Source organism: Festucalex cinctus, chromosome 13 (genome assembly GCF_051991245.1).
Source record: "Festucalex cinctus isolate MCC-2025b chromosome 13, RoL_Fcin_1.0, whole genome shotgun sequence".
NCBI classification, from domain to species: domain Eukaryota; kingdom Metazoa; phylum Chordata; class Actinopteri; order Syngnathiformes; family Syngnathidae; genus Festucalex; species Festucalex cinctus.
The window spans coordinates 1,561,425-1,574,584 of record NC_135423.1 but is presented as its reverse complement, the minus strand read 5'-3'; the positions used below and the strand labels follow the sequence as shown (position 1 = coordinate 1,574,584).

The following is a 13,160-nucleotide window of genomic DNA, read 5'->3' as shown; positions in this document are numbered from 1 at the left end:
AGCGACCTATTTCTTACTGTATGCCAAGCGAATTATCGTTGCAAACTAGCTTGAGAAACGAACGAGCAACAATACACTTTCGAACAATTTGTAATTATTTTTGTTTAAAAAAAAAACAATTAAAAAAATAAAATAAAAATCTGAGATATCAAACTTTTCTCATACGCAAGAGGCCGTCATGACATAATAGGCATACTGTAGCGAGCAGTGACGGGAGTCGGAGGCAGAGTGTTGAAGTCCGGAGCCAAAGACCGGCGGTTTATTGATATCAGCTTCTCATCGTTTAACAGCAACAACCACTCACTCTGTGCGAGGCTCACAGACCTACCAACATTTTGTTCTTTTATCCTTTCATCCTTTCATCCTTTCATCCCAACAAACTCCCCCTTCGTCCCAACGTTCCGTGGGTGAATTATGTTCTGATCACTACACAAGCCCCCCCAGAATTCACCCACAATCAAACTCCGGATGACGGGGCGGCAACTGCCGGACCCCTGCGGGTACATGACCCAGGGAGCGAGGGCGGTAGGGACACAGCAGAAACACCAGAACAGACCCGCGCACCAACTGGCGGGGATGCAGGAACAACTGGAAGGGACCCCACACGGTCCACAAGGCGCAGCCCAGGGGGGCGGCCGCGGCGGGGGGCGCGGGGTGGTCCAAGGGGTCAACATGGTCAACATGAGCCGGTTTAACTTGCAACCCGGTGTCGGAGCCCCGAAGTGACTGGGTGTCACGGTCGGAAGCCTGGTCGGCCGCCATCCGGGAAAAGTCGAGGCCCAGCTGTATCGTGTTGACGGCTGCCCTGGACAGACAATCCGCGACCACGTCGTCCTTGCCAGCGATATGTCGGATGTCCGTGGTGTATCCAGATATGAACGGCAACTGTCGCTGTTGCCGCGCGGACCACGGCTCGGACAACTTCGACATGGAGAAGGCGAGCGGCATGTGATCGATGAAGACCGTGAACTCACGGCCCTCCAGGATGAAGTGGAAGAGGCGGATGAACCTGTGGCAAAAAGTCACCATCCCGAGGAACTCCCGAAGACCCTGGGCCGTCCGGGGTCGAGGAAAAGCGGCAACAGCTTCCACTTTTGCCGGGAGCGGGGTGGCGCCGTCCTCGTTGATGAGGTGGCCGAGGTATTGGATGGAGGGCACACCAAAGACACATTCTGTCGTAGTGCCGTAGGTCCGGATCGGTGCATCGTTGGCCGCTGACAGGTGCGGGCCGTGAGCGCCCCCGGCAGCATCTTCAGCCGAGGCAGGCAACACGCTTCTGCGGGCGCCGGAGTCACAGAGGAACTTGAGTCTGGAGAGGGTGTCCATGATAAACAGCAGCCGGCACTCTGCGCCCCCACTCACAGCTGCAACTGAGTGGAGGCGTCGCCGTTTCCCGACGCAACAAAGGAGCAAGGGGCGCGGCACCTCTTCGCCTTGGTACCAAAACGTGCGTGAAAATAGCATAAGCCAGGGGCCGATCGGCCATCCACGGCAGCGCGTACCTTATGAGGTGCCGTTGCGGCCGCCGGGACCGGGAAGGCGCGTGCAGAGGCCAAGACCTCGTGGTTGTGCCGCTGGGTGTCCAGGAAAAAGCGGTCGGCTTCTTCCGCCAGAGCACGTGGCTCGGAGATGGTAGTGTTCGCTAGCGCCGTAGCTCTGGCCGCCGTGGAGCTCCCGAGCGCGGCCTCGACGTGGTAGTAGCGCGTGGAATCGTCCGTAATTCCACGGATGGCAAACTGAGCTTCAGCTTGTACAAACCACGTCACCGCGGCCGACTCCCAAAACTCCGGTAACTTGAGATCAGCGGAGTTCGCCATGTCGCTCAATTCGATCAAATTCTCAGCCTCGGAAACGTCAACGAGGCGAATGTCGGGGTCACCAATGTAGCGAGCAGTGACGGGAGTCGGAGGCAGAGTGTTGAAGTCCGGAGCCAAAGACCGGCGGTTTATTGATATCAGCTTCTCATCGTTTAACAGCAACAACCACTCACTCTGTGCGAGGCTCACAGACCTACCAACATTTTGTTCTTTTATCCTTTCATCCTTTCATCCCAACAAACTCCCCCTTCGTCCCAACGTTCCGTGGGTGAATTATGTTCTGATCATTACAATACTTCCGCCACCCAATCTGCCAAAATAAAGCACCCTTCCTTAAATACAGTAGTGTGCGTAATTGATTTATAAAGCACACAACACACCAAAGTGAAAGTTACACATAACACACATTTATTGCTGCCCACCTACATATGAATATTTAACTGTCCTCACTTGCATGTATTCTGTTACATTGTTACAATGTACTTACTATTCAAGGTGAGGCTAAAATCAAAAGGCATCGGAAAAGATTAATGCAAATATTATTACAAAGCAAAAGGTACTATGAACTCAGAACAATGTTGCAAAGCAATATGAATAAAAAAAAAAAAATACACATATACAGTAGTTTGGAGACAATAATGCAAGCATTTGAAGAAAACTGGAGAAACAAGTAATTATATTTATACTATGTTCTCAGCGTCCAGGGCAGTTGTTTGCCTCAAAACATAGTGGCATTGAATTTTGACAATTAGTTTTTTCCTGTCTTCCAGGTTATCGACTCTAAAAGACTCACAACGGTTCAGCCCGCCGTTTACCACCAGTCATGTTCTGATGGGTCCCGCGTGGCTTTTTCACGTTCTTATTAAGATCTGACACATTGTTCACATTCCGCTCAGGCTTTCTAAAGATGAAACATGGACGCCGGGCAACTTTGGAGAACATTTCAGAACAAGTATGATTCAAATTCAGGTTACCTGCCACGTTCCAGAATACAACCCACATACAAGTAAACCACCACTGCGGCCACGGGAACATAATGTATATGTAGCATCAATGCCTTTTTCACACTGCACTTGGCATCTTGCTCTTCACCACGGGGTAGTGTGCAAGGACAACCCCTCGTTTTTCAATCTGAAAGCTATACTGTGGCGAAGTCACGTCGCAACGGGCTTGTCGACGCAACACTGCGTGTTGCTAAGTGCAGTGTGAAAAGGCCTATAATCGGCCATCGCATGGCGCTAACGACAGTGACAGTTGGACTAACAGACGTAAGAAGGTATTCGGTTCTCTTTCAAATGCAATGCAATTAATATTGGCAAAAAAAAAAAGCATTTTTAAAACATTAAAAATATTAAAAGTTGTCATTTTGAGACCTGTTGAATATTTATGACAATTCCTTATACATCATGCACGCTTGACAAGCCTCCGAAGTCTCAGTCAAAGCATTTCAAGTTCTCTTTTTGGCCCGGTGAGCGGGTTTGTCTTCAAAAAAAGCTGCTCCGAAAAAGATATATATTTTTTTTTTTTTTTTTTTTTCACTGCGGGTTCGTACTCGATGATCCCACAATGCCATGCTGACGTAGCACATTCCTCAGGATCTGATTCTTGGATTTCCAGTCTTCAACCTGAGCACAAAAAAAAAAAAAAAAAAAAGTGATGCAGAAAACAAAGCAGGCAGATTTGTGACTTTATGATATCAAAACAATGCACCTATATGGACCCGTCCGTGGCCTACGTCACGATGACGTAACGTCTGTTTTTGCCCTCCAGCTAAGCCCCGCCCTTTAAATTGCGTCACCTTTGCTTACAAACTCTGAAGGGGTCTATGGTCTCTCTCGCACACCTACACACCTCCTGTCGGAGAAGCTGATTGTCGATCCGAAGTCGATCAAGTGTGCCGAGATCTTCCCCCAATTTCAGGTTGCTCTGTCGGAGTTCCTTGATGTAGTCGCAGGCTTTGGACAAAATTCCCCCTTTACTCTAAACAAAATGGATAAAATGATGACTTAATATCACTGCATCTTTAACACGTTCACTGCCATAGACGATTTTACACGTCAAAGATAATTTTTTTTCCTGCACTGGCAGTTTGAACAGATCCTAGCTCACCTGTCCCGTCTTGGTATAATCAATGTTGCAGTCTGGTATTGTCTTCGACAACTGCACGATCCAGTTGTTGATTTTGTCCCGGCGTCTGCGCTCAACTGGGGGGGGGGGGGGGGGGGGGGGGGTGAGAAATGTACAGGAAGTGCGTTTTGTCAAATCAAACAGATTTCTTTTCCTGCGTCAAGCGCCGGTTAACGTTTCCAACAACCTTCGTTGTGCTGCGCGCGCCGTTTCTCGTCCCTGGAGCCGCGAGGAGCATCTTGTTTTCTGGAAAACACGCCAAACTGTAAGATGATGGGTCATTTATGCTTAAATTGCGGTAAATAAAAATGGAAGTACGCTATGTAGGGTTGAGTGCGAGGTGCGATCGTCCTTTGACTGGATCCTGTCAAAACCTCCTGGGGTGACATCATCACATAGAGCTGCCCTGTAACAAAAAACATAAATAAATAAATTAAAAATAATAATAGAATCACCAGACCAGGTGGAATTACAGTGGTACCTCTACTTACGAAATTAATTGGTTCTGGAAGAAAGTTCTTAACTCATTTGCTCCCAATAACGTATAATTACGTTTTTTTGTGTAATGTTTTAAGTGTCCCAAAGACGTATTTATACATTATTTTGTTTTTTTCTATGCTAGAGCATACAGAAGGCTTTGATGCAGCCTCTCAACTGCAAAGAACGGTTGCAGAAATGGTAGTTATTACACAAAAGGCCAGCAGGTGGCAGCAGAGCAAAGGAGCTCAACCAGGGCCATGTTGGAAAAAAAGCTCAATTACTTACAATTTTAAATAGATTTGTGAAAACTGATGAAACTTTGCTCTCTTCTAATGCTAATTGCTGCAAAACGGATACAAACTTACATATTACATATGACTCACATACATGTATATATAGCACAGCGACGTTTTTGTTACCCGTGGGTGTAGTCTGGCTGAGCAGCGTATCCGACGCCTGCACGGTGGTCACCATGGTCCCTGTTGTGGTGTCGGCAATGGTGGCAGGATAGTATGTGTACTGCGTCTCGGTGGTGCTATCGCCCTCAAGCCCTTCTGACTGGGAGAACACAGCCTGAGGACCAAGAAACATCCATTACAAACTGTCAATCACCTGAATTGAATCCCTGAACAACAGGGATAGAGGTTAAGGTGCACAATGTGGATCATCTCACCTGTGTGACGGCTTGAGTGGTTGCAGGGAAACCGGTCACCAGACTCACTGCTGCACCTCCATCCGTCTGACCTTCTAACTGGCCGTCGGACACCTGGATCACTCGGTAGGTAACCTACAAGAAGATCACTTTATTAGCAAGTGTCGCATTACCCCGAAACATGCAGTAGTACATACTGATGTAACGATATCCAAACATCACCATACGAAGGTCACAATACGATAATTATCCCGATATTGTGGGGGGGTGGCGATATTTGAAAAACGCTCACAATATTGTAAAAAAAATTAAAAAAAGGGCTCACGCTAAAAAAAGCACAATATTGTGCTTTTGTACATAACAGCAATGCATATAAACCACCTCCAATCTCTAATAACAATATCGAGGCACTTACTTGCCAATGCAACCACACATTGATGGCTTCACAAGCAAATTAGGTTCCCCTTCATCTGACAATTAGCATAGTTTTTAAACATAGAAGGCCAAAACATCCCTAATAAAAATTAAATTGCACTAATAAACTAGCCACTAGAGGGTGCTAGAACGGCACAAATGGAAATCAACCTGACTTTTTTTTTTAAGAGATGTGTTCCTTTTAAATATCGTGACCATGACGACGACGATATTGTGGCAGTTTTAATATCACGATATCACGATATTGCCCTTGTTGTTACATCCCTAGTACATGCACACATAAGAAGCAGAAACAAAATATAACAGTAAATATCTGAGGACTTCGTGTCTGTGAATATCTTGAAACAGCGTGAATTTTGTCTCAAAAATGAATGCGCACTAATGCATTCCACAACTCACAAACAGTGCTGAACTTTCAAAAATGCATACACAACATAGACGTGTGAAAATTGCGGATATAATTTGTGAATCTGAAGAAAACGTGAAAATCATGAATGTCTGTGGATCTGAAAAACGTGAAAATCCAATATGTGGTTGTGGATCTGAAAAAGACGTGACAATCCCCGAATGTATTTATGTAAATGACTTTTAAGACAAATCTCTCCCCTTTAGCAAATTGGATTGGTCGCCAGCCAGTTGCAGGACACATACAGTATAAACAAACACATGCGCCTTCCTACTTGTCCAACTCCTCCTTCTGTCTTGAACAAGTATTTGATGGGTTGATCCGCGAACGTGGAGGCTGACTGGATGGCTGCAATCGCTGCTGGGTCTTCTGCAGTGGCCACTGAGCCTGTCGGAGCACATATCCACAACGGAGGATGTTATAAATAGCTTTTGAAAATTACACTTCAGTCGATTCTACCAACATTTATTTATAAATTAGTCTTAACAATTGATTTGACTGCCTCACCTTCTTCATTGACAGTAGTACTCCCGTCTGCATCAGGGCTTTTTTGTTGGCTGTAAATTAAACAGAAGCAACGTATACATCCGTCTGAGCGGGTTTTTTGTTTGTTTGGTTTTAGCGGCAAAAGTCCCACTCACCTCTTCATTTCTGGCCACAGTCCTGGATAAGGAGAACCGCCTTCACTTGCTCCTACAGCCACACTAATGGAGAGCAGAAAACCTCACGCTGACTTCCAATGGTAGCTACTTGAAGAAACAAGCTCGTTATCGTGTGTCTAAAATGTGTTCTAAAACGACTTTGGTAGCTTTGTGCTGCTAGACTACATTTTCCGCTAAACGACTCTACAGTACTGTTTTGTTGTTGTCGTAGCGGAAGTGGTTTCTGTGCTCAAAATTACAGCATACAACGAAGGTAATTGAACAGAAAATTCAGCAGCACTAAAATAAACGACACGTTAGGTTTTAAGTGCTTTTACTTTTATTTGAGCAATTTCAACGGGTATGTCAAATGCTGCATATACTTTATGGATCCAAACCGGAAGTTACGCTTTTTTTTTGCTAGCTGGTCGAGATCCTTCCTGTTGTCTACAACGTTCGGCCCCAGCGGTTCTTTGCAGATGTTTAACAAAGCACTTTACCTTATGGTTGCTAAATATATGCACATGATTGATGCCAACAACCTAAAGTTAATTGTAAATCTAGACGCTATACACGGTGATCTACATTTTGGTGAGCATATTTTACTGTGACAAAGAAAAATCTACTTACGCCGAGGTTTGGCACCTCCCACATTTGTCAACAGCATTGACGTCCACTTTACGCATGCGCGACAGGAAATAGCGTCATGCCGTCGTTTGTCTTTATTGTTTACCTTTCACCGATTCTGCTGCCCGCATAAAAAAATGAATGTAAATAAATAATTATGGATACTATCTTATCTTATCTATAATCTATTTGCTAGCATATTTCTTTTCTTATATTTCATATGGCATTTTTAAGGTTACCGAATGTCAGTATTTTTCATCGGTTTTGCGGCATTGCTGATTCTAAAAATTAGAAGAAAAAAAAAGTCAAATTTGCTCTCCGTGTACATTAAATAATCGTGCACCACGATCGCTGTGTCATTTCGAAAGTAATGTTTTGTATGTATAAAAAAAAAAAAAAGTGAAAGTCAACATTAGCTGTGTCAACCAATACGAGTCGCTGTTGAGTAACTTACGTCTATGGTCTGGACGTCTTTTATTCCACTGCAGTATATACGACGTGTAGTTATCAGTTAGTTACTGACAACAATCGACGGTAATTGTTGAACTACAACTGAGGCTATGACATTCTAGCTACTGTATGTTGTACAGTAGATAAAAACATTATAATCTATAAACTAGTATTCAGAATAAAAGTAATTATTTCTCTGCGTCAGAAATGCTATTAAAACATTTGATAAGTAAATTGTATGGTAAGGTAAATTCAGTATCACATTGTCTTATCGAAAGTCGTGCTTTTATCACAGTGACCTGAGAAAACATCTTGGTGGACAACCCGAGTGTGTTAAATTGGTATAATATTGAAGCCATACTACCTATTACGTATCCCGGTGACAGAAGATGGTGCTACAACACGTACAGCACTTACATTATAGCCAAATAATTGCCCAGGTAATTTCAGCATCAGAATAAAAAGCCCAGAGAAAGGATAAAGGGGCAATTCGAGCAAGACTGTAATAGATGAATAATATTGTTTTATATTGTTGTTGTTTGTTATTTTACAAATGAATAAATGATTGATTGAGCTAGAGCAGCCGAACCAGAAGAACATAATGTCTAATGGAATATTTGAAAATTTATACCTAACTTTAGCGGCTCAAGAACCCGCAAACAAGAACAACAACTCTAAACTGTGTCTGACTCAAATGGTATTTATACATTAGTCTAATAATTGAATTGTAATAAAAGTTATTTTAAAAAAAAAAAGAAAAGAAAAGAAAAAGTACACTGGACAGCGCCCGCGGTTCGAACCCGAGCCGGGATGGAGAAGAGGCGAATTCTGCGGTAGAATTGATTCTTGGCGAAGTAACCACTGAGCCACACCAGTGCAGTGGCAACCTTTGAAAAATGCATTATTATACAAAACAAGTACTATGCTGGGTTTGGATATTTTTGGAAAGCGATATTTATTTAAAAAAGAATATATATATAAAAAAAAAATAGAAAAACAATTTGTCGTTACTTGATTGAAATGCATCATACAGCTTGATTTTCTTGTTTGTTGTCAAGAACGAGTAAGAAAATTCTAATAAGTTCGGGTTTCAGTTTTTATTTCTAAAACGAAAACAGGATCATAGCACGAGACACAAACGGTAAAAAAAAAGAGCAAAAAAAACCCGTCTCGTTTGCTTTCCCGGAACTTGTCACCGACGGCATTTCTCAAACTAGCCAGCAGATGTCGACAGCGTCACAAAATGCATCCCCGCAGAAAAATATTGGTTAACAAGTAGTGGTCATTTCAGCATCAGAATAAAAAGGCAAGACAAGGATAAAGGGGCAAGAATTCGAACAGGACTGGAATAGATGAATAATATTGTTTTATATTGTATTGTTTTTTCTTTTGCAAATGAATGAAATAAATGATTGATTGAGATAGAGCCAGAAGAATATAATGTCGAATGGAATGTTTGAAAATGTATACATAACTTTATTGGATCAAGAACCCTCAAACGAGAACAAATCTAAACTGTATCACTAGAGATTAAAAAAAAAAAACACTGGACGGCGCCCGTGGTTCGATCCCGAGCAGGGATGGAGAAGATGCGAATTCTGCGGTAGAATTGATTCTTGGCGAAGTAACCACTGAGCCACACCAGTGCGATGGCAACCTTTGAAAAATGCATTATTATACAAAAGAAGTACTATGCTGGGTTTGGATATTTTTGGAAAGCGATATTTATCAAAAATTATATTTAAAAAAATAGAAAAACAATTTGTCGTTAACTTGATTGAAATGAAAACATCATCAAGTTTGATTTTCTTGTTTGTTGTCAAGAACGAGTACAAAATGTGTACATAACTTTATTGGCTCAAGAACCCTCAAACGAGAACAAATCTAAACGGTATCAGAGATTAAAAAAAGAAAAAAAAAAAAAAACACTGGACGGCGCCCGTGGTTCAAACCCGAGCCGGGATGGAGAAGATGCGAATTCTGCGATAGAATTGATTCTTGGCGAAGTAACCACTGAGCTACACCAGTGCAGAACTTGGTGGTGACAAATGGACTATTAGCATGCACAAAATTCGCCCTGCACGCTATTTGAAAACTAAAAATAGGAAAATTGAAAACAGTCTTCTAAGACTAACAAGGTTAAGATTGTATAAGTCAAGAATTTCAGTGCCAAACCCTTAAAATAAATTAAAAAAAACACTGGACAGCACCCGTGGTTCGATCCCGAGCAGGGATTGAGAAGAGGCGAATTCTGCAGGTAGAATTGATTCTTGGCGAAGTAACCACTGAGCTACACCAGTGCGATGGCAAACTTTGAAAAATGCCTTATTATACAAAACAAGTAAAATTTTCTTGCCAAGAACGAGTACAAAATATGTACATAACTTTATCGGCTCAAGAACCCTCAAACGAGAACAAATCTAAATTGTATCACTAGAGATTAAAAAAAAAAAAACACTGGACGGCGCCCGTGGTTCGATCCCGAACAGGGATTGAGAAGAGGCGAATTCTGTGGTAGAATTGATTCTTGGCGAAGTAACCACTGAGCCACACCAGTGCAATGGCAGACTTTGAAAAATGCATTATTATACAAAACAAGTACTATGTTTTTTTTTTTTTTTTTTTTTTTTTTTTTTTTTTTTTTTTGGTCTGGATATTATTTTTGGAAGCCAATATTTATTAAAAAAAATATATATATTTAAAAAAAAGTACATCATACAGCTTGATTTTCTTGTTTGTTGTCGAGAACGAGTAAGGGAAAATTCTAAAAAGTTGGAGTTTCAATATTTATTTCTAAAACGAAAACAGGATCACAGCACGAGACACAAACGGTAAAAACAAAAAAAAACAAAAAAAAAACGTTTCGTTTGCTTTCCCGGAACTTGTCACCGACGGCATTTCTCAAACTAGCCAGCAGATGTCGACAGCGTCACAAAATGCATCCCCGCAGAAAAATGTTGGTACCAAGTAGTGTTCATTTCAGCATCAGAATAAAAAGCCAAGACAAGGATAAAGGGGCAAGAATTCGAACAGGACTGGAATAGATGAATAATATTGTTTTATATTGTATTGTTTTTTCTTTTGCAAATGAATTAAATAAATGATTGATTGAGATAGAGCCAGAAGAATATAATGTCGAATGGAATGTTTGAAAATGTATACATAACTTTATCGGCTCAAGAACCCTCAAACGAGAACAAATCTAAACTGTATCACAAACGATTGTAAGAAGAAAAAAAAAACACTGGACAGCACCCGTGGTTCGATCCCGAGCAGGGATTGAGAAGAGGCGAATTCTGTGGTAGAATTGATTCTTGATGAAGTAACCACTGAGCTACACCAGTGTAGAAGTTGTCGGTGACAAATAGACTATTAGCCTATACAAAATTCGCTCTGCACGAGCTCCATATTCGAAAACTAAAAATACGCAAAGGGAACAGAGTATTCTCCAAACACTTTCGACATTAGATTCGATAAGCCAAGAATTTCAGTGCCAAACCCTTAAAATAAATAAAAGGTACACTGGACAGCACCCGTGGTTCGATCCCGAGCAGGGATTGAGAAGAGGCGAATTCTGTGGTAGAATTGATTCTTGGCGAAGTAACCACTGAGCCACACCAGCGCGATGGCAACCTTTGAAAAATGCATTATTATACAAAACAAGTACTATGTTTTTTTTTTTTTTTTTTTTTTTTTTTTTTTTTTTTGGTCTGGATATTATTTTTGGAAGCCAATATTTATTAAAAAAATATATATATATTTAAAAAAAAATACATCATACAGCTTGATTTTCTTGTTTGTTGTCGAGAACGAGTAAGGGAAAATTCTAAAAAGTTGGAGTTTCAATATTTATTTCTAAAACGAAAACAGGATCACAGCACGAGACACAAACGGTAAAAAAAAAAAAAAAAAAACCCGTCTCGTTTGCTTACCGGGAACTTGTCACCGACGGCATTTCTCAAACTAGCCAGCAGATGTCGACAGCGTCACAAAATGCATCCTCGCAGAAAAATGTTGGTACCAAGTAGTGGTAATTTCAGCATCAGAATAAAAAACCAAGACAAATATAAAGGGGCAAGAATTCGAACAGGACTGGAATAGATGAATAATATTGTTTTATATTGTATTGTTTTTTCTTTTGCAAATGAATGAAATAAATGATTGATTGAGATAGAGCAGCCACTTGAGCCAGAAGAATATAATGTCGAATGGAATGTTTGAAAATGTATACATAACTTTATCGGCTCAAGAACCCTCAAATGAGAACAAATCTAAACTGTATCACTAGAGATTAAAAAAAAAAAACACTGGACGGCGCCCGTGGTTCGATCCCGAGCAGGGATGGAGAAGATGCGAATTCTGCGGTAGAATTGATTCTTGGCGAAGTAACCACTGAGCCACACCAGTGCGATGGCAACCTTTGAAAAATGCATTATTATACAAAACAAGTACTATGCTGGGTTTGGATATTTTTGGAAAGCGATATTTATCAAAAAATTATATAAAAAAAAATAGAAAAACAATTTGTCGTTAACTTGATTGAAATGTATCATACAGTTTGATTTTCTTGTTTGTTGTCAAGAACGAGTACAAAATGTGAACATAACTTTATCGGCTCAAGAACCCTCAAACGAGAACAAATCGAAACTGTATCACTAACGATTGTAAGAAAAAAAAAAAAACACTGGACAGCACCCGTGGTTCGATCCCGAGCAGGGATTGAGAAGAGGCGAATTCTGCAGGTAGAATTGATTCTTGGCGAAGTAACCACTGAGCCACACCAGTGCAATGGCAACCTTTGAAAAATGCATTATTATACAAAACAAGTAAAATTTTCTTGCCAAGAACGAGTACAAAATATGTACATAACTTTATCGGCTCAAGAACCCTCAAACGAGAACAAATCTAAACGGTATCACTAGAGATTAAAAAAAAAAAAAAACACTGGACAGCACCCGTGGTTCGATCCCGAGCAGGGATGGAGAAGATACGAATTCTGCAGGTAGAATTGATTCTTGGCGAAGTAACCACTGAGCTACACCAGTGCAATGGCAACCTTTGAAAAATGCATTATTATACAAAACAAGTACTATATGTTGGGTTCTTTTTGGTCTATTATTTTAGGAAACCGATATTTATGAAAAATTATATATATAAAAAAATAGCAAAACAATTTGTCGTTAACTTGATTGAAATGAAAACATCATCAAGTTTGATTTTCTTGTTTGTTGTCAAGAGCGAGTAAGGGAAAATTCTAAAAAGTTGGAGTTTCAGTTCTTATTTCAAAAACGAAAACAGGATCATAGCACGAGACACAAACGAAAAAAAAAAAAAAAAAAAAAAAAAACGTTTCGTTTGCTTTCCCGGAACTTGTCACCGACGGCATTTCTCAAACTAGCCAGCAGATGTCGACAGCGTCACAAAATGCATCCCCGCAGAAAAATATTGGTTAACAAGTAGTGTTCATTTCAGCATCAGAATAAAAAACCAAGACAAATATAAAGGGGCAAGAATTCGAACAGGAC

At 41.0% G+C, this 13,160-nt stretch overlaps 1 protein-coding gene across 2 annotated transcripts; it reads right to left on the bottom strand.

Moving 5' to 3' along the window:
- Positions 1-2,202: 2,202 nt before the first annotated feature.
- usf1 (upstream transcription factor 1) lies at positions 2,203-7,299 on the bottom strand. Of its 2 annotated transcripts, none has more exons than XM_077541961.1 (11): positions 7,189-7,299; positions 6,559-6,621; positions 6,425-6,474; positions 6,192-6,304; positions 5,098-5,211; positions 4,844-4,997; positions 4,263-4,350; positions 4,132-4,190; positions 3,927-4,021; positions 3,669-3,797; positions 2,203-3,442 (listed from the first exon to the last, which is right to left on the bottom strand). In XM_077541961.1, exons 1-11 carry the CDS (start codon positions 7,242-7,244, stop codon positions 3,353-3,355), a joined length of 1,011 nt encoding a protein of 336 aa, XP_077398087.1. In that variant the 5' UTR covers positions 7,245-7,299; the 3' UTR covers positions 2,203-3,352. The 2 variants fall into 2 exon arrangements, with proteins under 2 accessions (XP_077398087.1, XP_077398088.1); XM_077541962.1 differs by lacking the exon at positions 7,189-7,299 and adding an exon at positions 7,059-7,099.
- Between the last annotated feature and the right edge of the window lie 5,861 nt (positions 7,300-13,160).

What these genes read in the sequence shown, in the direction of transcription:
- usf1 (XM_077541961.1), bottom strand. Translation starts at nt 7,244, where the DNA reads ATGCGTAAAGTGGACGTCAATGCTGTTGACAAATGTGGGAGGTGCCAA. An exon ending in GCGCGCGCAGCACAACGAAG is followed by an intron (nt 4,022 to 4,131) that starts GTTGTTGGAAAC and finishes CCCCCCCCCCAG; the next exon opens with TTGAGCGCAGACGCCGGGAC. An exon ending in ATCAGCTTCTCCGACAGGAG is followed by an intron (nt 3,443 to 3,668) that starts GTGTGTAGGTGT and finishes TTTTGTGCTCAG; the next exon opens with GTTGAAGACTGGAAATCCAA.